This window comes from Rhinolophus hipposideros, assembly GCF_964194185.1.
Source record: "Rhinolophus hipposideros genome assembly, chromosome: 2".
Taxonomy (NCBI): domain Eukaryota; kingdom Metazoa; phylum Chordata; class Mammalia; order Chiroptera; family Rhinolophidae; genus Rhinolophus; species Rhinolophus hipposideros.
The window spans coordinates 36409362-36435231 of NC_138048.1; the positions used below are offsets into that span (position 1 = coordinate 36409362).

General features: G+C 38.3%; 1 protein-coding gene across 50 annotated transcripts in view; it reads left to right on the forward strand.

The window, feature by feature from the left end:
- BBX (BBX high mobility group box domain containing) overlaps window positions 1–25870 on the forward strand; it is a 245573-nt gene that overhangs the window by 184080 nt on the left and 35623 nt on the right. For 26 of the 50 annotated variants that reach the window (XM_081067941.1, XM_081067936.1, XM_081067959.1 and 23 more), the window contains 3 exons: window positions 2892–2972; window positions 5993–6067; window positions 13227–13307. In XM_081067941.1, coding sequence (XP_080924067.1) covers window positions 2892–2972; window positions 5993–6067; window positions 13227–13307 — 237 coding nt within the window. The remainder of the gene's footprint in view (window positions 1–2891; window positions 2973–5992; window positions 6068–13226; window positions 13308–25870) is intronic. The other 24 variants (XM_081067957.1, XM_081067972.1, XM_081067943.1 and 21 more) reach the window with 1 other exon arrangement.

The window sequence follows — 25870 nt, forward strand, 5'->3', positions numbered from 1 at the left end:
TTCTTTATGGCCTTTCTCTCCTTCCTGTGTTGTCTTGCTGCCGGTACCGTTTCTTTCTCTACCTTCTTCCTTTTTCTTACCTTCTTCCTTTTTCTTACTCTAGGCCCCTTCCGATATTCTGCTTCTATTCTGCTGTGGTCTAGAGTCAGGTAACCACATAGCTTAGTGGTAACCCAGTTCTCCTGGCTCCTAATTGTGTTCTGTTTGCATTATACCACATTGAAAATACATGCTAAATCCACACTGCTTTAAAGTAAGAGTAGTTAGATTTTGACAGAGGATGTTGTCCACTAGAGTAAAATGAATAGGCTCAGTGATTCAGTTCCTGCTGTTTCCCCCTTTGGTCAGCCTTTGTTGTGTGATTCCTGGCCAGGTCATTGAGATGCCTCGTATTTGCAGACCCAGAGAATCAACTCAGTCGACAGTGCATCTGGGTGTACGGTGAGCACGAGCACACGTGCATAGACTTCTTGGATTGCATCGAACAATTGACATCACGTGCAGGCTTCCAATACCCTGATAACTACTCATATTTGAATTCTCCACTCGAAGAGCAAGTTTTATTTAAGACCATTCATCATAATTAACAATTTCCAGAGGGTTGCATTTAACTTTAAAATTTTATGACTTGTATAGTTATGTCCAAATAATCTATAAGTGGCACTTGAGAGAAAATTGACTTGTTAAGAGTTATTGTGAACTCTAATAAAGCCATAGGGTAACTTTTCTCCTCAAAAATGGTAACTATTTCTCATGCATCATGTGATATGAAATAAGAATGTATATTATATAGGCTTTAGGCAATGTAGCTACCTTAAGTGATAATATATTTACTTGCAAATATCTTTTATACATTTCTGTCATGTGGACAACCGACATTATTAAAGTTTTATAATGACACTTTATAATTTTCATTTAGTCCTAGGCTTGATTTTAAATCAAATTTTGATTATTTACCAAGACGCCTCAGGGCTAAGCACACAGAATTTCTTTATAAACCAGGAAAGTATTGATTTTTTTCATTATTCCTATATTACAATATCAAGATATATTTTGTTCAAGTATTCACTTTAATAAAGGAATTTTTTGTGGCCTGTAATTTTGGGATTCGTTGGCCCTCTTTTTAATGCATGTTGTGTCTCCCTGGCTTCGAATCCTTGGGAAGCAAATAAAAACACTATTGGGCCATTTAGCACTTAATTTGTCATATAGTCAGATGCCAGTAAGGGAGTCAGGCTTTGGGCAGCCAAACCACAGGTGGCAAATTAATTAAGCCTTCTGCAACTCTCTTAGTGATAAGTGGAGCTTATCACTAGACGAAGGTGACCATTACTTTTTCAAATTCAAAAGTAACAATTAAAATTTCAAATGCTGCTCCTGCCCAGTTGTTGGTGACATTGTTAGAGTAGCACATCTTCAGTGTCTAATGAAGAGATTCACTGAGAAACTGTTTTCAGGAATATAACCTGAGTGACTGTCAGCTCTTTCCTTTGGATTCAACCATCTAACATAATCACCAGCAGCTATTAAAATTACACTGGAAACGGTTTAATAACACAGGAAGATTAATGTTTTTTTTAAAGGACGTTGTATAAGTAGTACAATATCCCTTTTTTGTTGAAAATGTTATCTACATACCCAGCTGGACGAGTACATAGGGAATATTAACAGTGCTTATCTTTAGGAGATATAGATGATTTTTCTGCTGTGGTTTTTTTGTTTTGTTTTGTTTTTTAGATTTTCAACAGTGAACTTGGATTATTTCCTTGTCAGAAATGTTATTGACAAGTATTTTTAACTTATTTCTCTTTTTCCTCTAAAGCGAAGGATAACTTTTCCCCTAACACTCCCTAACCTTGTCATTCAGGAAAAGGGGGAAGGGCACACATTGATTTGGGATTCACAAAATTTGTTGTCAACTTTCATTTAGTTCATTCAACAAATACTTGTCTAGTATATTGTCCCCAAGCAGTAATAAGGATTCTGCATTAAATAAAGCCTCTGGGAGAAGCTGGATAGTAAACAGATATTTATGTCTTATGGTGATCAGTGCTAAGTGCGATGAAAGTAAAGAATGAGAAAATTATTGAACGTTACATTTATCTCTCTCGTGCTAAGTTCCTTCATTGTTAAAAAGGGTTAGATCAGAAGAATAATGAAATCTGTGACATTGTGATGCCTATGATTTTTGAATTACAGTTGGCTACCCTAAGTGATTAGGTCATCCAAATGCAGAAATGAGTCAGTTTTAGCATTGAGGTAAAGAAGAAATGTGTATTCTGAGAAGATAATTGATTAATAGCAAGAACTTTGAAAAAAATCAGTGATGTTTTTGTAACTATTCTTAATAATGAAGATCAAAAATGAAGGTATCAGATCCTTAAATGTTTACCCACCGTGGTAAATAGTACAAAAGAAAACATATAGTAGAAAAAAAAAACTTCTCTTAGGTAAAACTAGCCTGTCTAAGATTGGGGCTTGTGTACAAGCACATGAAAACCCTAGAAAATAAGAATTTGATTTTAGTTTTGTTTTTATATAGTCTGGTGATATGAAATACTGGGGAAACTAGAACATGGAATATATATTCTTTCGATTTTGTGGCAGAAAGCCAAGAGCATCCATTGTAGAAATTTCTCTTAGATGAATATTAACTTTCTAAAATGCATTGTCTTGCTCATCTTTTGCTATTTATGGCATTATTTGCAGTTTGATGGCCGCTCACATAAAACTTTACCAAATATAACTACTTTTTTGTCACAGTATTGCCTAAAATCAGGGCAATCAAAACCATTCTTTCCTCAAATAGGAACATTTTAGGTGGCGTTTATCTTTAGTTGTATTCCAGAAACTCTTCCTGTTTTGCTTCATACCATGTTTCTTTGTTTCAGATATCCTCTGGCACTTGCAGGCCTGATATTTCGGAATCCCCTGAAATGCGTCAGAAGTCACCATTATTTCAGTTTGCTGAGGTAATAATATACTTAATAAGAAACTTTAAAGTGAGCTTAAATTTGGGCTAATGACAGTAACTTACAGCAGTGAAGAACTTTACTTAGTTCAATTAACCATAAAAGGGAAAAGAGAATCAAATGTTGGAAAGGATATTTTGGAACTCCAGAGTTAGTTTTTATTCATGGGTAGGTAAGTTAAGAACATAACTGAATAGTTAACATTAGAACTTAGTTACTTATCAGGTGTTAAATAAGAATCAACTCATGGGTGATTATTGGCTGTGCATTTTTTTAGTACACTTTTATTTGAAGCTTTCGCATGCAGTGGCAGTTTTCAAGTCTTATTGTCTTGTGTCAGATGTATTGGGTTCAATACATCACTAACATTGGTTCAAAGATGATGTAGAAAAGCACATTATTCTTCATATCAAGTGTAAAGGTTAAGACTGCTTCCCCAAATATCTTTACTTACCCCAGAAGTCAATATGGAGCCATCATTGATTAATTTTTCCTGAACTTGAAAGCACATAGTCTTCCCTTGATCATTTGCGTTGTCTTTCCACTAGACCTTCTCTCGCACTGTCACCCTTCTGAACATTTGCCTGTTGTGGAACAGTGTTGTACAAGGAGAGCATATCTTTAGTTTCAGATTTTGTTTCCCCTCTCTAGTGTCCTTTCCTGGTGGTTCTCAACATTTCACTGGCAAAACTGTTTTTCACAGTGGCATATCAGGCCATTCCTTTAAGACATTGTTTAGAATGTGCCTAAATGCCTTGCAGATAGCACAAGAATGTCATATATTTGCTGACATGATACTCCTTATCTATAGCTTTCATTTCTGCCTCTGTAGGAGGTGTGCCATGAATTCCATTTGCTTTGTATATTGTTTCCTCAAGAATTCATGTGATAGAGGATTCACTCTGTACTACCTTTTCTACAGTAGTTACAGACATGTTAAATAATGTAGGTCCCAACTTTGAAAGCAGAAATATTTAATCATAGATCTCTGAACCCCTAAAGATCTAATGAAATCTCTAAAATTTTATTTGAAATTGGATTGTATTGGTATATGTACATTTTGGTGGGTTCTACAGCATCTGGAACATTCCAAACAGATCCCTGACCCTGTTGTTTTACATAAAGGGTACCCTAATCTATGTCTTCAGGAGCTCCTTATTGATAGCATTGACTGAGTATCTCCTTTATCCCAATATTGATGTGTAACATGTCTTTTGTTTAGAAAGGAATGCTTTTCAAAAATCTGAATGGTTTTATACCCCTGCTTCTGTCTTATTCACTGTCTGATTTAAGCCTTGAAGAAATAAATACATTGTAGCTTAGGCATTTTCCCTTAGTGAACTATTCATCTTCTCTTAACTTTTATAGAAGGTTGGTAGGAATGAAAAGTGATGTCTAAAATAAGACCTCCTCAATTTATAGCTCCCGGGACTTCAGGAAAATCCTCATGGATTCATTTTTGTACCTGTCACAACTTGCACATGGTAGTCTTTTGAAATGATAGGTTTCATGGTTCGACCAAGGAAAGTCGAATGACCAAGGAGGGCACAATTTTACCCTCAAATGTCTTCAGTATCTTTAGAACACTTGGGTAAATCTTACCCATTTATGATAGTTTGTTTATATCTAGTTTGTTAAACAGGATCTCAGAGATATTTTTTCTTTTTATTGATGTTTATTCTAAAAATGCTTATATGTCTGATTCAAAATTTAAAGTGAAATTAAAATTTTATTGATGGCTTCAGCAGTGAATAAAGTCGATAATTCCATCATTCTCTCTACTAATTCTTTCTCATCCTTAAACATCATTTTGATACTGTTTCCATGGTTTTTCTATCCAACTTAATTTAATTAAGATGGAAAAAATGATCTTTGTGGTTGAAGAGTTAGGGATTAAAGTGCATTTATTGCCTAATAAGTATTCTTTGATAGAGTTGGGGAGCAGTTAATGAAAAAAGACTTTTATTGGATTGGGAATGGGCTGAATTTATGTTGTCCGTGCTTTCCGCTCTTGTGACTCACTTTCACCGTGTATTGTAGCTGGATAAAATTTTGTTCACTTTGGAACCAGGATTAATAATTGACCTTGCTCTCAAAACATCCTTGGAAAGTTTTTCCACATGGCTCTTAGAGCAAACTAACGAGGCTACCATAATTACCAAGTGGAAACCAAAAGTCTCCTAGTTGAACAAGGTGTGGTATTGCAGAATCTTCTGTCCACTGTCAGACAAGTGAAGTGTCGGGGTGGGGGGTGTATGTTTGTATGTGTCTGTGTGTGTGTGTGTGTGTGTGTGTGTGTGTGTGTGCTTACGCATGTGCACACAAGCATTGGGTGGGAGGATGCATGGTGTTATAAAGAAATGCTGCTCATATTCAGTGAACATTTATTGAGTTCTAGTGCCATGCCAGGGAATGTATTCTGTGGCTTATTTTCTTCTCACCATAATCCTATAAAATGGAGATTATTATCATCATCAATTTACAGTTTGAAAAAAGTAAGTCTCAGAAAGATGAGCTGAGCTGTCCAAGGTCAGGTAGCTGTTGGGAAGCAGAGCTGAGATTCAATCCCCGATACCCTGACCCACATCCATATGCTTCTCCAGTATTATTTCACAACGGCCTCTAAGCAGAGAACAGCTTTGCGGGAGTGGTAAAGGAAGAGAGAAAGTGACTGGCTTTCTTTGCAGCTTCTAGCTTTTAATAATATTTTAAGAAATTCAGTGAAATAAGGAAATTCATCTCAACAAGTTTCAACTGCTGTTTGACACATACCTGATACTTGTACAAGAGACATGACAAATGAGCCCAACTCAGTCTTTTTGTTCTTTCCCATGATCTGTTTTTAGAAACATGGCCTTTGTCTTCCTTTAGCATTTATACTGTTTTTCTAAAAGGGATTGAGGGTGATGACTCATGTCTTAATCTTGATCATTGTCTACAGTGGAAATATATGGCAGAATCTTATTAATTTGATATGGGAAAATGTCCTTGTGCATTAAAAATCACTTGTTTTCTTTCAGATATCTTCAAGTACATCCCACCCCAGCGCTCCTTCAAAACAGTGTCAGGCATCAGCCCTGTTTCAGTTTGCTGAGGTATGGCCTTCTTTTTCTTACTACTTACGGGGCTCAGAAAACTTACTGAGCTCAGGAAATACTGCAGTGAACTTTGAGTAACGTGTGGTGAACGTTAGGAGTGTCTGTTGCCGTGACTGACGTGACTCACATAACCGAATATTTACCACTTTTTTCTGTCTTTCTTGGGATCATAGTCGGATCAGGTCCATATGTTATACCTGTCTTCTAACCATTAAAGACTGCATTCTGAATAAACACTTTCCAGTCATTCTTTATTTCATTTTGCCTTGTTTTTAATTTATTTTTAAAGCTGGGAAAAACTGCTGTCAACGTGAAGGCCATAGGATTCCAATTTATTAAATTTTTCCAATAGTGAATTAGATGCTATAATTCATGAATAACTCTCACAGCGAATGCGGTGGGGAATCTGACCTGTTAAATCAGCAGTGCTTAGCTTTCGCTGTGATGTGGCGTCAGCCAGCATTTTTATTAGTGTTTAATCCCAGGCTTAGATCAGGTCAGCTCTTGCGAGATCTCGGATTTCTTTGGTTTGTCAGCCAAAGAGAGAGAGCAGACACTAGAGAGCATTTTCTTGGTTGGTATGATGAGGGCGCAAATCTGATATGCTTGATTTTGCCGCAAAAGCCCTGGCTCCCACCATATGCTCATTTCTAATGAGCACTACATGGCATATAATAAAACGTATATATTAATAGTTCTTGTAAATAAGATGCTATCTGCTTTAGGTCTTCCCCTTTTTCCTTTTTATTAAGTCCAGCAAAAAATGCATATCATAAACTGAGCAGTTTTTTTTATGGGGAACGGAGAGAAAATGACAGGCAGGACTGTTCTGTTTAATATTGATGTATTGAATCACTTTGATTCATTTGCATAAAGAGTGCTGCATAGATGAAATGTAAAATGATATCCTTTTGGCAGGAGAAAACCCAACATCTTACTTTGAAAGTGAGAAAAAATGGCTTTCAGCTCTTACATTACAAAACAGTGCTGCTTCCTCATGGGACTGTGTCACCTGCTGTGACTTTGTACCACCAGTTGGCCGGCTTATCTGTTAGGCTTCACTGCCACCGTGCTTACTTTAGTTGTTGAGGGCTGTGCTAGAAAACTAGTAACAACATAAAATGTTATTTCATGAAGAACAATTTGCTTGATGAATCTGAATAAATTAAGATTTTATTATAATTTTTCATTATGATAAATAGGCTGTTTTCGCTATCTGGGGAAATAGTTTTGTTTGCTGTTATTGCCTTGCTTTCCTCCGGTTGTTGATATCCATTTACTTGCTACTAATGACTTTTTCAAGAGTTAAAAAAGAATTTTGGCATGATGACTAAGTTTGTCAGTCTTGACAACTGAGCCAATCCCATTCAACTTTCTGGAACAAACGGAATGTATTCGCCACATATGTTGTTTGATTAAACTCTGCACTGCAGCATGAATGTTAGAAAGGTAGTGAGTGGCTCATCTTTGGCATACTTGATAGTTACGCATTAAGTACCAAAAGCGTTCAACTTAAGTTAAAATGGCAATGTGGAATAGCTCAGCTGGTGCTGGTGCATTTCTAACCATTATTACCACTTAGAGCATGATTGTTACGTACTCCTCCTAAGTCATCAGATTTAGGAGGAGCTTCTGAAGCCCTGGACTGCTCTGATGGAAGTTTGATGGTATAATAACCATAGTCCTGTGATTCTAGAGAATGAGATAATGTACCTCTCTCAAACAAGTTAATTTGTCCTTGCCGCTCTGTACACTCACTCCTTAACGCACGAGAAGGTTTTTTTTTCCTAGGGAAGAAAAGAACCTCTTCTTACTTGGGAGTTGTGCAAGGGGACGTTTCCAGATGTTTCTCCTCTCCTCTGTGGCACTTATCTCCTGAGGGCCTCTGGTTTTTGACCATGGAACATATAGAAAATTTGAGGAAGCATTAAAAAAAAGAAGTTGATTTGGAAATTTACTGGAGTTGTTTCAAGGCATTGTAACAGAGGAAGGCATGCGTGATGGAAAAAACAAAATAATATGCTTTGCCCTAGATTCAGATGCAATTCCCCCTCCCAACTCAGGATATTATTTTTCCTCCTTATATTTTGCCTAGGTTTTAATTTCTAAGCACATTAAACAAATTATTATATACCTCATTACTGAACTATAAATGTCATCCGTGATTATACGAGAGAAGTACATGGTTCCCTAGGATACATAACCTCTTAGTCTCTCCTCCTCTGACCCAAGAGAACCCTAAGGTTCAATCTCTTAATACCTTGTAAGTTAACCTTATTGTCATCCCAGTACTGGGCTGGTTTATTCAAAGCTAAACAAGAGCTAACTAGATGAACTAATAAAATTATCAACTAAAATCAGCTATGAGCATACATATTGCAGTAGAAATAGAATAGGCTATAATTACTGTGATCATATCCCTAAAGCTCTTATAATTACTTCATAAAACACCCATCACCTTTGAGAAAACACAAAGAATCTTGAAATTCTTGTTCTAATTAGTCTATAGCAGAGATTCTCAAACTTTAAAATGACAGCAGAGTTACCCCAAAGGCTTATTCAAACACAGATTGCTAAATCCCACCCCAAAGTTTCTGATTTATTAAGTCGGGAGTGGGGCCTGAGAATTTGCACTTCCAAAAAGTTTCCTATCAGGGAACCATAGTTTGAGACCTATTTTGAAACATAATTTGAAACAATCATATAGTTTATAATATTTACCACAGGTTGTTAAAACAGTCATCCTAGTATTTCTGGGACCTCATAGGGAAAGGCTGAAATAAGGAAGGGATGGACACATAATAGAAAATTATCCAGTAGGTCATTTTAAATCCATATCCCTTTTCTTCAATGGGATTCTCAGTCCTATTTGTACACTTGGAGAAAAGTCGGTGTTTATGTACTTTAGGAATCAATTTACTATTTAAAAATGTTTAGCTTTGTGGAACAATTTTAAGATCAGGCATGCAAAATTTTGGAGACCATTCCTACTAATTTCATTTATACAAACGTCAGTAACTCCAGGAAGAGATTAGCTAGATCTTCTCTTGGCAATGCGTCATTTATTGTGTAATATAATTATCCTAGAAACTATTTTTTTAAAAAACAATAAGCCCTGGGCAGTTCTTTAAGTTGAAAATGTTTTTCTTTGACATTGACTCCTAAGTCGCTGCCTTGCAAGCTGAGGGTATTTTTCCTTTTTAACCAAATCTATAAGCTTGAAAACTCATTGAATTTAACCTCTACGTAACCATGAAACAATTGAATAAAGAACATTTTTGTTTGTAGTTTCCTCAGGAATGCTTACATCTAAAGGGAGAAAATATACTTTATAAGATCTAGAAAGAAATACAGAGTGCAGGATCTTTCCCCTCCCATGTCAGCCTGTCTCCCATTCTTTATTGCTACTCATAATTCATCTAGATTCAACTTGGCCCTTCTGAAGAGCCATCACTCTGTTTCTAAGCTCTTATCCATTAAGTTGGTCAGAATGAGTTTCCTATCTGCATCTTTTGTTGTTTACAGGTAGAATGACACATCCATCACTTTTTAGATTTCATTTACTCTAGACTAATGACCAAATATAATGCCAGAAGGGAGCTATTCCCTCCCATTATTTAACAAATCTGAAAGCCATGACCAATCTACATATTCTTTGCTCTGCTCTGGGGCCAGCTCATACCTGCATCTTTGTACTGAAAAATTACATATTTACTTTGAAGACAGAGGGCTAATCTAGATGATTTAGACAAATAGATTTTGATATTACAACTTTTTTAAAAAGGTATTTACTTTGCTAATATAAATACATCAAATTTAAGGCATTCTCACAAATGGATATAAGCAATACGTACATTTGTTTTCTAAGGCATTCGTTTTCGTGATGGAATGCTTAGAGTGTTACAGAATATTATACTTGAAGAAAACACTATGCACTCCCACTGCAGGTAATCCATGTGAGAGTATTACGTGTTTTATTGGAAGCATTAATATTTCTTTTATGGTAAAGAAGACCAATCATCTCACATTATTCATTCTTTGATTCACTTACTCAACCATAATTGGTCACTTCCTCCACCTTATTGGTACGATGTTTCTGATATCCCTTATAATTGCAGACTTCCCCCATTACCTAATTTGCTTTTTGATCTTTACCACCTGTGTCCTTGGTGTGCTCCCCTACCTCAGGCCAGAAAGCTTAACAGTATCCAGGGTGATAATTTTTCTTAGCACTTTTGCTGTATCTCGCGTACTATTACACATGCCCTGTTTATCAGAACATTGAATAATAACCAAAGAAGAGACTACAGTGGAGTTAACTGGCAAGCGCTGTCAATTCAAGAAAAATAAATAGCAAAGCCAGGAAGATACTATGTAGTATGGCCCACTATTGTCCCCTACCCAGGAGTGTAACATAGCGCTCATTTCCCTCTCCTACAAAGCTGACCAATTATTGAAAAACATGTGTTAACTCTACTGTTTGTACTTAAAAGGGTGTACATGTCTTAAATAGAAAAAAAAGTGAGGGGAAGGAACAGTGGTATAACACATCACTATATGTAAGATACACTTCTAATTGAAGCCATCAGAGTAGATGAAATTAAGGAGAAAAAGAACATGTGTAAATAAAAAGAGACAAGGCTCTAAGGCAAAACCCTAAGGAAAAACACTTAAGGGATCCACTATGGAAAGGAGAACAACAAGGAGTGGCCTCAGAGTAGGAGGCAAACAAGGCCCTATAGTAATGGAAGCCCAGAGAAGAGTTCCCTAGGAGGGTCAGCCATGCTGAATCCTGCAGAGAAATCAAGATAAGGCTTTAGCCATAGACATCAGCGTATGTCCAGTTTTCCACTCCCCGACGCCAATTAATAAGCCGAGGACATTTTTAGAAAGCAAATCTTACATTAAGTCATTCCATGAAAACTTTATTTTTAGGTAATTCTGTAAATGTTGGGGCTACTAAAATACATTGACCCTTCCCCACACATGCCCCTTTGGCAATCAGGCTTCCAGCAACTTTGAGCATTTAAAATACTGCCCTATGCCTATAATAAATAGGTAAAAATCTTCCCCTCGGCAATGAGAAAAATTGTTCTTACTAAATAAATATAGGTGGCTCCTTTTGAAAGGCAAGGAGCCATCCTAAGCCTCAACTCTGTGCGTGAGCTCAGATGGCAGATAACACCTCCGTGCCCTCACTGAGCCTCTCAGTGGGCCATGCACTGCACTGAGCACAGAATACATGATAGTGAACAAACATACAGCATCAAGGAGCATAAACGTACAACAACAAAAGCGACAGCAGAGGGAGCCAGTGTAGGAAGCAGAAACAGTGTCCCGGACTAAGCAGTGCAGGGTACCCAGCTTGTCCTTCAGTATCGTGTGGTTATGTGACAAAGTTAGCATTCTACAAATCATTCAATTTAATAATTATCCTCTGACATTGCAGTTTTTAATTCCCTTCCAATTTCAGTGTGTAACTAATTTTTGGACTTGTATTAAAAGAGTTTATGATTATTAGTGGAAATAATGCTAAAGCCTTATTACTAATAAATGCAATATTTGTTGAGAGCGCAATATGGGCTCAGCAATGTGCCAGACTTTTCACTAACATAATCTAATCTTCACAGCAGTAACACGGGGCAGGTTTCTATTTTGAAGATAAAGTACATGAGACTCACTGTCTTAATTATTTGCTTCGGTCCACCCCACAAAAAGTTAGTGAGGGCCCATCTCTCTGTCACAAAAGCCATGTCTTTATATCATTAACAGCCTTGAGCCAAGGACTGGCGGACAGGTTCAGTATTTCATTCCCTGGAGTCTGAGTCAGTGATTATGTTAATGTGTTTGCTTCTCTTAGTCTAGTGATAAGGTGAATAATTGAATTCAGCTTGTCTAGAGAAAGCAGAAGTGGCATCTATCAGAGAACATTTAGCTAGGGGAAAATTTTCGAAACTTAAGAAAGATTGAACCCCGTGAGTTGATCTTTAAAGAAAAAGTAAGTGATTGGGATGAATAGGAAAGGACTCTGTTAAAAATGATAGTCCCTAGGAAGAAAAAGGTCCTTAAAACTTTCTTAAACTAGGGCCTTCTAAATGGCCCAGGTAGCTTATTAAACAGTTACCTCTACTAAGGCCTCTTATGCAGCACGCATTCCAGGGAGAATTCCCTCTAGCATCATAGCACCCGTCTCTCCTGCAGCTGAAAGTTCTGTAGAACCCCGTTTGGGACTGGGGTCACTTGTAAGGAAATAATCACAAGGCGAGATTGCCACCTAAACTGAGAAAGAATTCAAAAGCACGAAGAATACAAATAACTTAGATTATAGCTAGCTAACGATGGAACTTTTCCAAGAGAAACGTACTTTCTAAAGATCCTTAATGTATGTCCTTCTCAGCCCTTTCCTAAGTTAGGCTAGAAATTGAAAATGAAGTTTTCATATAAAAATGAGAAAGGACAGTGCTGTTCTTCGTAATCAGTGCCTGGCTGCTGCTTAGTCAAATTTGCAGAAGAGTATGCAATGTGACATATATATGTTGATGTACTGCAACAGAGGCCCTTAATTGCAACTTATTTAGATTTGTGGTCTTGATTGTCAGTCTTTGTGTGTACTTTAGAGCATACTCTCAAAGCCAGAGCCAATGTTTTATATACAATTCTTAGCTTCCGCAGTTCCTGTCATATTGCCTAGCACATTTATATTAGATTCTCAAAAAAATATCTGTTGATTGATTTGATGCTCTTTCCACAGAGCTCTCAAATATATTCCTTAAAAAAAAATTAACTAATTGCTTTGTTAAACACAAATTGACTCTAAATAACTTTTATATTTGGCCGTTGATGAGTTAGTATTTATATAGAAATGGAAATGCATATCTCCTTTTACGGTTATAGAATAAAATTTAAAGCCTGGAATACATAATACTCTTGTCATCAAATGGCCACCAAAGTCACACCTGTTTTTTTGTTACTATTTTTGAGGCTATTTACTAAAATTGGTTTCAGAGTTATAATCCCAGTGCCACGTTTAGTTATATGGTACTTGGGAGCAATGATGTTCTCATAAACGAAGGAAAGCTCCGGAATGTGTATGACTCGGAAGCAAGGATTCTGATATCACGATTAATATTCTTTATGTGAATTGTTTTCAATATAGATTTCTTCAAACACTTCGCAGTTGGGTGGTGCTGAACCTGCAAAACGCTGTGGAAAGTCTGCACTCTTTCAACTAGCCGAGGCAAGTTTCTGAGAATATATTGAGATAAGCTATGCAGAGGTGGAAATCACAAAAAAGGTCATCATAACAACGTCCCTTAAACTGCACCATCTCACCTTTGACCTTTAAGTGTGTTGTATCTAATTTTCAACAATGACAGGAGGGTTAACCTTTCATTTAGGGAAAAAAAGTTTTGCTACTAAAAGTCATTAGGCATTGAAAAAGGTTACCAAGGGAAATTGCAAAATCATTTTCACAGGTAGTATTTTAAAAGAAGGTCAGTTTTGTCTCTCTCCGATTTGGTTAAGTAAGTCAAGCCTGAACCCAGAAGAATGGCCCAGGTCATTTTCCTCTTTGCTGATTCTCATATAACATCTGTAAATCCCTAGAAGGCACCACTTTTAAACCAACTGGTTAATGTTTTAATTTGGGGAATTTTTTCCCCTTTTTTTGGTAAAGAACTCAAATGACATGTTCTAAAGTGTGGTTTTATAACATTTATCACTTGTACATTTGATGTGACGTGGGTAAAAATTCCTTTGGCGGAGTAGAAAATGTGCTTTCATAAAGCCTGTAGGGAGCCCCCACTTGGTGGGGGATGGGTTGGGGAGCAAGATGCCAGAAGCAGTTGTTGCTAGGGCGGGCAGGAGCAGTGACTTGCTCTGCCAAGCTGTGACCACTGTGCCTTAAGGGACCGTGTGGGAGAAATGTCTTAGCACCAGGACACTCTCGTAGCAGTTTTCTCTTTTGGTGAGACAAATCGGGAGGTACAGAAATGAGTAACCAAAAATCTCTTATATTAAACTTTTTCTTTTCTCTCCTGTTTCTGGCTTTCTTCCCCAGCGCTCCTTCTGGTTGTTTTTGTGTTTGTTTGTTTGTTTGTTTGTTTGTTTGTTTGTGCGTGACATGGTTCTTTTATAAATCCTTTGCATTTTATAGGGCGACCTGTCATTTTCTAAATTTTATGGTAACTTTTATCATAAAAGTTGAGGAGTTTTAAATGTCTTAACATTAAGGTTTTAAAATCTAGCTAGATCCAAATTAGAAATATGAAAATATAAATGCCCCAAATAGTAAAAGAATATATAAACAGTACAACAGACTAGCCCATTGTTGTCTGACATTTAGCTGACATGCTTCTTGTGTAAGACAAATTCAGACCCAGACAGAGGTCTGCGCATGACTAGGAAATGTATGAAGATCTCAGGGAACAGTTTTTAAAAGAACTGGGTGAGTCAGAGGCAAAGTACTACTTCAGGTAGAACTAAAATGGTAAGGATCTGGCAGCAAATGTGCCTTTGAAGTTAGAGCCATAAACAAGACTTACTAAACAGGGAGACTGTGAGGCCATGAGTTTGTCTCGTAGCTTTTAGACTATATACATTGCCAAGACAATTCATTTGAAAGAAGTGATTATTTTTTATTAAACACTTTTATATTAGAAGTGTATGGACCTCTGAGGTACTTTCCTGTGTGAGGAAGGTGCTAGAGAGATGAATTTGTCTTCTCATTTCTTTCTTTGGCATAAGTCATAAAAAAAAGGATTCCCTATTAAATCAGAGCTCATTAAAAAAGAACGCTCTTCTAATTTGTAGGGATGCATCCCAAATATAAAACAGATGCTGTGGTGTAACAGATGTTTGAATGCTGGCATCATAATTTAAAGGGGTAAAATGACTGCAATAAGCCTATTCCCGTTATAGCAAATCAGCTTAGACTCAGACTTAGTTTCTTATAACATCTGAGTAAAAATATATGCTTTTGATGAAATAGGGTTGCTAAAAAATAATTTACCGAGAAAATTTTCTCACATTATTTGTATCACATGAAGATGATGCCATAATTCTAATAAACTATGTTTTAGAATAACATCCTAAAGCCTCCTCAGTTTCTAATTAAACATAAATATGTGCACAATAGATTAATCAGCATCTCCAAATAATCACCAGTAGAAATACGCTTCCTCAATTTTTTTCTTAGTCCATGTGTATTTGATGTTCATTTTTCTTGAACAAAATGTAGTATTCAATTACATTGGGTGCGTCTTTAAATAAATATAACAGGATATTGAGAATTTTTTTTCTGTTGCCCAGAATCAGTGGTATTGTCTAAAATCTGAAGGAACAGCTTTAAATTAACACATTCCAAAGAGGAAGCCACCTTCAAACTGGGCCAGACCCTTCTCTTGGGATTTGATTTATAAAGAGATAGCCTAATCCAGCTACTATCCTATATACTACTATTGGGGTTTCTCCTCTCATTCCCACCCTAACCCCTCACGTTATCAGTGCCGGGTGGGGGTGGGGGGTGCATAGCATAGGCTACCCAGTTGCCTAAAATATTTTGACTTTTCTCCCTGCCCTGTAAGGAGGGAAGTGCTTTCTGTTCTTCAGCCCTGCTCACTTTCAAGCAGAGTTAAAAGCAGCTCTGAGAGAACCCCCTGTTAAAGATTGGGGGTGGTACCTGCAAGAAATGTCTTCTCATTCTTTGGCAAGAAGCAAGATACGTTTTAGACAGAGTTACTGCTGTACCCTTCACCTATCTGAGCAGGCAAACAGGGAACTGGAGGAGGTTGGCAGCAGGAGGAGACTTGGAATAGCCTGCTGCACTCCCTGGTTTGGCTTTTTAAAGATGTGTGAGTTTCCCAGGGCTCAAGTGGACAAATAGAAAATAGTTCAACTTGGTCAGGCAAAAGGCCATGGGATAGTCGTAAGGAGGGATAGGCAGAGGGCAGGCCTGAGCCAGTCTCTCGCAGTAGGAAGTATGCCGTAGAGATGGCTTTGCTCAGGACCCTGACGAGCTCCCACAAGCAAGAGTGATGTTCAGCTGGTTTGGACCAGCACAGCTGTCCTCGTACTAAAAGACTCCCTATTGTTAGTAAAAAGACTGTGATCTAAAGCCCCCTAAGAACACTGCAGCAACTTTGCCAGTGTCCCTGAGCCCCTGGATCCTTCTGACAACTAGAGGGCGCAGCAAGGGGCCTGCAGGACCCTGTGCCAGCCCTGAGATCGGTTGGCACCTCTGCCTGTTAAATATTTTATATATCATCCCTGCCCTTGGCATCCCCTAACAGGGTCATTCAGTCTTATTTAGAGTTAGCAGGAAAGGACAAAAAAAGAATGGACAATTAGTTCTACCTCCACCATTCCTTCTTCTGTCCTGAGAACAGGAAGGGCTTGTGACTGAAGGGCCAGGAATCAGCCTGAGAACTAACCACTCACCACCCTTCCCCAACTTCATTCCTGTGAGCTGGCAGGGGAGGAGGAGTAACTGAGGAGACCTCCCAAAGAGATAGGGGTTGTTGCTTGCAAGACATGCCTTCTCTTTGGGGAGAAGCAAGACATGATGTAGGCGTGTCTTTATTACTGGGCTCTACACCCACTTGATCAGCAAAAAGAAAACCAGATATGTTGGCAGCAGATACTCTCAGTTTGGGCATCGGAAGGACCCCATCCGATTTCCGGGACCCTAGAACTGGGAGATGCTCTGGGGAAGGCCCTGCTTTGGGCTTTTGATAAGCATTTGGATTTTTTAATAGCTGAAAGTGACCTGAAAAATTCTGGGATCTGTTCCAGGTGTTTTTCAGGAATCTACTCCAGCTCGGAAGGGAGATTTTTGCATAGTGCTGCTGAGGTCAGAGAATTGAGAAAAACATAATCCTTTATGTTCGAACCTCCATGAGGCTCATACTGTTCAGTTAATCAGTTACTTAATTGGCGCCGGTACTATAATGTATTGCATTTCCTTTCGTTTTGAAATTAATTAGGTCAGGTCATATAAAGATCAGCAAAGCAGCAAAGCATCCCTCAGGGATCGTTGTTACTGCTACAGTTGCTGTAATTGGAGGACGCTCAGAGACATCATTACCTGTACATTTTAAGAAAGAAGATCTTAACACTGGTACCAAAATTCTGGTACCAATATTGCCTGGTATAATAAGTGGAGCAGTTTATTCATGTATTCTAACGAACAATAATTATTGAGGGGCTACTCTATGCTAACAGCTAAGGCTGCTGAAGCTTCTTGTATCTGGATAAACAAGTATTTTCATTATAATTAGATAACCTGGGAACCTTCTTCTAAGGTCAATTGTATAGGAGTGCTTTCCCTCCAGGTACAGTGTTGGTCCAGCCAGGGGCTGGAGCATAAGCCTGCTTTTTATTTTTCTAAAATAATTTTAGTTACAGATTACTTATATTTATATTATATTATTTATTATATTATTTATTTATAGATTACAAATTTTGAAGTTGATTTTATGTGCCAGTTTTATTATCTAACCTAAGATAATAATGACTGACATGTATTATCTACTCTGTGCTAGACACTTTTCTAAGTACTTGGCTCATTGAATGCTCACACCCATCCTCCGAAGTCGGTACTGTTTTCCTTCCTTTTTTACATCGTATTAGGGAAAAAAACATGAGCGGTTTTGTGCCTTCCTAAGGTCACGTGGACAGAAAGTATTCGAGCCTCAGCAGAAACCCAGGCAGTCTGTCTCCAGAGCCTGGTCTCTTCAATACTGAGCTGTTCTGTCACCATGTTTTAAATGATTATAAAAGACTGCAAGTTGCATGTTATAGGAGTTGGCCTGTTATAGAAGTCTCTATGGAAGACAGCTTACTCCTACACATATGTGTACAGCTGAACACGATGACAGATTGTTCAAGACTGCTGTCAAAAACTGGAGCTGGTATTTCCTTTTTAAAAAGTGTCTGTACTATTGAAACTACCAAGATACCTCTTAGGCGCTTAAATAAGTAAGTGCCTATTTGTGTTTGTACTTTGGAAGGTACTGTGAGGGCTACAGGAAATGATGGTGTCTGACTCCTGTCGTCCAGGAACTTAGGCTTCAGTTGCAAAGAGATAAGATACAAGAAGTTAAGGGATGACAAATAAACAAATTGTGCATATGATTTCACAGGGAGCCATACATTGAAAATGACGGCGCTCCACTTGAGTGATGAGCGATACGCCAAGTGAATGTGTGACACCAGGAAAGGGAGACATGAATATTAGCCAGATGTTCTGGGGACCCCTCACAGGAGAAAACATAAAGGTGGTTCCTCAAGGAGTTGTTTGGGAACAGAGGTGAAATACCACCCTTTGGGCCACATCCAACTTGCAGAGATGCTTTGTGTGGTCCACCATTTGTTGACCTGTATTATAGTTTACATTTGAATGAGTGGCCAGTATTTTCATAGATTTCAAATAAATGCAAATCTCTGATTTCTCATGAAAACTTAGAGGATCTAGCCTTCCTGCATAAGAGCAGTTGGTCAGAACTAATAAGTAGCTGCCCCTGTAAGGAGGTGTTTGCTCTACAAATGTGACCGTCCTCTCCTGAGCCCTGATCCGAGGCCAAAAGCCTGCCAGAATCCACTTCCACTTATCTCTCTCCCTCTTTTATACCTGACCACGCGTACATGGTAGGGATCGTGACTTATACGTAATTAAATGGAGAGATGGGGGAGATACAGCAAAAGGATAAAGCCAGGCAAATGTGAGATAGGTAGGTGATGAGTAAATCAGACTGGCAGGAGTGGAGATTTATGGAAGAGGAAGGTAAAGGGTTGCTCTACGCAAGTCAGAATTGGGAGGGAGTTCAGTGTGAAGCAGAGAAATTCCTACTTGAAAATACTGGGAAGCAACTGAAGATTTGGGGCAGGGGTATGCAGTGATGAAAGCAGAGCTTGAAACACTCAGCAGCTGTGTGCAGCGCGGAGTGGAAAGCCTCTGTGGACATCCAGGTGTGCGAGGACAAGATCCAGGATTGGGGGAGCGGTCCTTGGGAAGGGGAGGCACGAACAGACACAGGGAGGTTGCTTGGGACTCATTTGGGTGAGTGAGGTGATGTGAGATGCAAATGAAAAGGGGTGTCAGAGGGGAGTGGGGTGTCGGAGGTGACTTCACTTCAGAACCTGAGTGTGTGGGAAAAGAATGGCTTCCAGGAGTTTAACCTTGACCTTGGAGCCCTATTCAGGAAGCCTGGATATTTGTGGACAAAAAGGAAGTCCTGCTAGTACAACAGAAGAAATGCAAGATCCTGGGGGGGCGGGGGGTGGATAGCTGCAGAAATGCAGTACTGAGAACGTCAGTGAGGGGGATTGCCAGCTAGGTAAGTAGGTGAGTTTGGAAAGCAGAGACCACGTTCCTCTGAACACGAAGACAGGTAGAAACCAGTCACCGCAGCAGTGCTGACTTTGGTCTTTGGTACTCGTCGTCTGTGTTGTACTTTTCTTCTTCCTGTCAATTTATGAAACTAGTTATGTGTTAAGGTGAAGTTGAAGAAAAGATACTGGATTTCTCCCAGATGGGCTCTGTGTGTGTGCGTGTGTGTATATATATATGCAAGATGATAGATCTGGTTGGTTGAGGGAAATTGGAAAAGTTGTCCTTAACCTTATTTATTAAAAAGAAGGGAGGCATTTTCAGAGGCCTCAGCTCCCTAGTGTTTCTTATATTCTAACTGGCAAAACCATTTATAATTGAAATAAAATAGATAAAGATAGATTTATTCTAGGATCTGTAAAAATTAAATCTCATGGAAAGTTACGGCTCACTTTAAGAAAAGCTGACATGATAAAATTACAGGAATTCTATATAAATACCATATTGAAAAGAGGAGGAAATCCCGTCCCTCCAGTCCCATTAGCATCCCCCACTGCACCCAATTCTAGGTGGAATTTGATTGAGGTGTGACTCTGTTTAAGTTTTGTGTTGTGTCCTCATATACAATGGATGCGCATTATCCCTTCCATGCTGTTGTAACCTCCTTCAGCCCAGAACCTCAGCGTGTCGCTCCCTCCTGAGCTCCACCTGCACTGTCACATCACATAACTGAATTCTAATGGTTATACTTGAGGAGGCCTTTTATTTGAAAGTGGTGTGTTTCTTTCCTTTTTATGCAGAGTTGTGAGTCATTTTTTGAAAACTCCTAAAACTGCTCATTTCATTCCCAATTGCACAAGCTTATTTTTAGGGGAACTGAAATATACGAATGCACCTAATAACTTCCATTCACACCTTTGGAGGAGACTTTAACCGATGGCCTTTTTGGAGCAAAGTCCACCGCCATCCCATCCAGAGTCTTCAGAAATGGTATTGTTAGAAGAAATACCAGGGTGCCAAAAAAATGTATCCACGACTTGTATTCCTCTTTTGTTATAGGTATATATCGAGTATTACAATTTTAATAGTTTTTTATTTCTTAAAATGTGTATACATTTTTTGGCACCCTCTGTAGTAAGTAAAGAGACATTTAAACCACCATTTCAATTGGTCCAATTGTTTCAGCAAACCAAATAGTAAATAAACTATTTCATATGCCCAGATTTTAGTTTTTAGAGACACTTAGACCAGTTATCTTTTATAATAAAGAAAATTGAATTTTCTTAGCAGTGATGCTATTCTTTTTTTCTCTAAAACCATCAGCTGGTGTATTTTTATGGCAAAAAAAAACATTCTGGTTTTAATTACGGAGGAAACGCACATCTTGGAAAATACTGCTAAATGCCATCCGAGGGTTATGTCTACACTATTTTGGCAGATAATAAGCCAGTACAAAATGATTGTAAACATACCTTGGCTGTAAAACATTTGTTTTGTACTAAAAAGCAGAGATCTTGAAATTAAAACTTCCTGATTAGTGTCAGTGGGTCTGTTTTCATACTGCTTTGTTTTTAATCTAGCTGGCTCCTTTATAATAGACAATGAAAGAAAAAGTATAATTAAGAGTGAAATAATGTGATACATTCTGAAACTACTTACACATTTCTTTGTACCGTTAAAAGAGTTTCTACATCTGTAGTATTACTTCTTATCTACTACACATGATTAATTAGTTTTCACTGGTTATTACTCTAAATGTTTTAAAGCAGGATATATTAAAGCAATGAATGGATATGTTAACTTCTGTAGAGAGGCATACATTTAAAAATGTTTTTTATTCAAAGAGATAAAAGCTCGATGCAGCACAGATTTATTATATCTCTAAAGCAAATTCCCAACAACAAACCATGATCCTAAGGTGTGGTCTTACCTGAACTGAAAATGGCAGCCTCTCTGAACCTAGGAGCATAGAAAGTAATCCCACCATTTCATCTCACCCCTTCAGTATTCCTGTTGCATTTTTTTCTTTGCAGTTATTTTAAAGAGGGTACTTTTTTATATATCCATCCAGCATGTATATCCTTAGGACCTCAGTTTCAACATAATGGTTTTTGTTTTTCTTTGGGTGAGTGAGTTACATTTCTCGTAGCACGTCATTCGACAGTCATGTGCCGTTCCGATTACACAGAACAGTGAGAAACCTCACTGTGGTTTCTCCGTGTGGTTTCATAGGTAAAATTAAAATACTGGTGATTAATTTTCACTGATGTTCTTAAGAAGCGTAACTGAGGATAGTGTAATTGCTAGTCTAGGCCACCCAGTAGCAGAGCCACGGTCAGCATTGTTTTATATAATCTCATAAAGGAACTCTTTCCTTGGTATGACTCAGAATGCATCTCACACTTATCAGGTACTTCCGGACTAACCAACCCCTCAGGTCAGGACAGTTATCTGTTGAATGCCTTCCTTCTGAAGGTAGGTACTAGGATATTCTTGGAGGAGAATACAAAGGTGAACAGGATACATTTTGTACCTCCTGAGTTACAGTTATAAAAAATAGAGTAGTACCTGAGGAAATAGACAACAGGATATCAAATATTTATGGCCAGCGTTTGATTTAGAACATTAACATTTTAGCTTCTGTGAATATAGCCATGGGAATTCCATCCAGAGGGTGTCCTACGGATGATTTTCCACTCTCACTTTAAAAGAAGGTTATTGTTCAATTTAAAATAAGAATAGAAGAATAAATTGTCATTTTCTAAGGCAAGTTCTGTTTCAGGGCGTGATTAACCACCAACCTTCTATTAAGGGCAACCTGACTAATTAGTAACAGACATTAATTCTGCGCTTCCCACAATGCAGTGTTATGCACCTGAGTTCACACTGATCTGTGTTCTTTTGTGTCTACGATGTGCTTACCTGTGTGCCCATCCTAACATAGTTACGTAATGGAGTGTGTGTGCACTTGCCTGAGTCCCACAGAAGTGTTGCCATGTGCACCCGGAAGTAGATGGAAATAGATATGCTTGTACCAAGAAGTAGAACTGAGCTTAATTATGTGTTTTATAAGAGTTGCTTCTTGAAAGACAACTGATTTACAATCTTCCTGAATCTAATTTTGTTGTATGTGCTTTTTTTTTTCCCTGCCAACTATAGAATCATTCAACCCAACAATGAAAAATTAGAGTAAAGGAGTTCGCCTACCAGGGTTGTGGTGTGCTATTAGTGATACCAGTGTGAATATCACTACTGCTAATAGCAAACATTTATTCTATATGGCTTAAGGCCCCAGAGGGATGGTTGTCACAATACATTATTCTTGTTTTGTTCTAAGCACTGGTTTAAGATTTGTACCTGTGCAACTCATTGAACCTCACAGTATTCCTAAGGCAAATCCTTTCAACCACATTGTTTTATCTGTTGGGAAACCAAGGCACAGAAAGATTTAGAGAAAAGGCTCATCAGTCTGCAGTCCTACACAATCTGGCTCTAGAATCCCTGCATTTTGAGACTGCCTTTCAATACAGAACTTCTCACTTCTATGAGTGATGGCACCTTCCAAGAGTTATTACAGCCATAGCTGTTTCCAGGTTCTGTTTATGTCATGCAGAAATATAGACAATTAATTCCTAGAAACTTATGCAAGTTTTTACTATTAATATAATTTTTGAACTCACAGGAAAAAGATAAAACTGCAAATTATCAAAGTCTCTGAAAAAAGTCATTGTCAAATGCGCTAACCCAGAGTCTGTTTGCCCTGTGTGCTGGCTTATATCCCAGGTGCCTGCAGACTGCCTTTCCTGGTCCCGTGTCCCGATTTCCAGCTGGTTTTAGCCAGTGAGAGACACTGGCCAGGGATTAAGGAATGGGAGGAAGAGAGAGGCCAGGTGGTGCAGAGAAGGAATGAAGAGGGGTGCGGGTGGGGGTACAGAAATGGCAGCATCTCTTACGCATCAGCTCCCTACAGACAGGCCCACCGTGGTTCCGTCTTCCACAGGACCCAACCCTGATGCTCCAGTAACACTTCTTCCTCCATTTGTACCTCTTGTGGCTTTTTGCTGTGGCTAATCCCTGGGTTAACTCATGCCTTCCTATTTGGTTGTCTTTATTCTTCATGACCTGTGTGGCCAACTTACGCCCTTGGCTACACATGCCTAAGTTGTTTCTGTCTCCTAGTCAGACCCTGACTGATGCACAAGCCATCTTCATTTTCTATGTGGTATGATTACAAAGTAGGCTAAGAGAATGCTGCTGGCATACTGTATTCAGATTTCAGCAAAACTTTGGACAGTTTTATTTGTCCTCGTGAACAAAATGGGGGGAATTTAGACTGGATTATGAATACTTAGATTATTAAAGTTTACTAATGTTCAAGTCGACTTGATGAAAGGGTTGACTTTATAGAGGTTTGCCAGAAGCCTCTGTCGTTGGCCATGTCCTACTCAACATTATTACCACAGATTTGCACGGAGACATACAAAGCAGCTTTATCAAATGTGCCCATAACACAAAGCTGAAAGGTAATTGAATTCAAATTTTGAAAGGGTAAACTTCATAAGGAAAAATGGAAAATCTTGCATCTAGGTACAAAAAAATATAAAGACAGAATAGGAGGGGCCAAGCTTCCCAACATATTATTATGTGGGTAAAGGAAACCAAGATTTTAATTGACCACAAGCCCAACAAGTCAGAAGTGTGATCTGTTTTTCAAAGGGGGGGTGGGGATTTGTCTTCGGGGCCCATTCGAAGATTCATGTTCCTGTCAACTGACAAATAGTTCCACTTCTCGTCTAGAGTATTCCAGAAAGGCTAGGAACTTTAAGAAAGATATTGCTAAATGGATGCATCAGTGTTCCCCAACCTTGTAAAGCCTTATGCCATTTTCACGTTGTATTCAAGCACATCTGTTCACCTTTGTCTCATGACAGTCTGGTGGAGGACGTACTGTCGTACTGTTACCCCATTTCTCAGCCTCTGTTTCCTCAGATGAGTTCAAGTCTAAGCTACATAGCTCACTGTCTGGCCTTAGGCAAGTGAGATATGGTACTTGGTCATGAACCCAGCTTATTTCAATAAAGACTTGTTCTTACTTCAGAACTGCATCTAGGTAAGAGGGATCCAACTTGTAAAAGGTCGGTAAGCCTTTACATGGGATAAGCAGTGTAGCGAACCTGGAATGCCATGCCAGGAGAAGAGATTTGTGGGAAGGTAAAGTCTATCTTCCCGAATTTGAAAGTCTGTTCCATGCGAGGAAGAGTGGATTAATTTTTGTGCCTTCGGGGAACAACTAGGACTGAGAGGGTGATAGATTTTTGCTCGATATTTCAAAAATTTCAAACAGAACTGCCTTCTGTGGTCAGTGCTTTTGTGCAAAAAGCTAGATAACTAACTCTAAGGAATATAGTAGTAATTTGAATTCCTACACTGGGAAACATGTTAAATTAGAACTTCTTGAGTGACACCCAACTCTGAGAGTCTGATTTGTGTGTTTGGGGTTTTGGTTAGTGAGATTTGTAGTTTTTGATTAGGAGTTATTTGTTTTATTTTTACAGTTTCACTTCCAAGAACATAATTGTTTTTCTTATAATTTAGGATTAACATACTCTATTTGTGAAAAAACTTCTAAGAGCCTGAAACAAGGAAGTAAAGCATGACTAGTGCTCAGTGTAATTAACTTCACAAGAAATATTATGCTATTTCCTGGAATATGTCCCAAAGTGAACATCTGCATTTGTTCCATTTCATTCCTAGCTGTAGAATCCTATCGGGTGATGAGGAAAATCATTTTGAAATACATTGAAGCAAAGAAGAGTTTGCAAAGTTACTGTGTTTGCTAAGATGAACTTGTGCAAATGCAAACTGTTGGCATGTCACTGTGACAACCAGCGCTTAGATGGAAAAAGTTCCCTGAAATGACTTATTAAAGGCCACCAGAGTGATGGTGATTGAAAAACCATAAAATTACCTTGAGGATTCCTTTCTAGCCTTCTTTCCAGAACTAGTGTAGTTTCTCTCCTCACATTGGGATAGTTACAATAATGAAAGGCTCGGATTATTGAGAATGGAAAATAAAAAGTATTGCAAAATTGGTACAAAAAACAGCAAATCCCCCATGAGGGTAAAACATGCAGAGAAAATTAAATGTATTTGTGTTTCACAATTAATTTAAGGTAACATTTTGCTTTGATCTTAATTTCTTGTTAGATTTAATAAAGGGAAGTTCTTAGTCTTCATAACTACCTGCTGAGATCTAAAAGTTAACTTACATGATTTCCTGAAAAAGCTTTGTTGCAAACCCATAATATTTCAGATCTTCCCCATCAATAATCTGAGGGGGTAGGTACTCTTGTCATGTTTATTAAAAAAACAAAAACAAAAAAAAACACACAAAAAAACTTGTACTGTCTGCCCCACCCCCACTCCTCCAATTTCTTCCCAGACTTACTAATCATAATTCTCATGGAAGAATT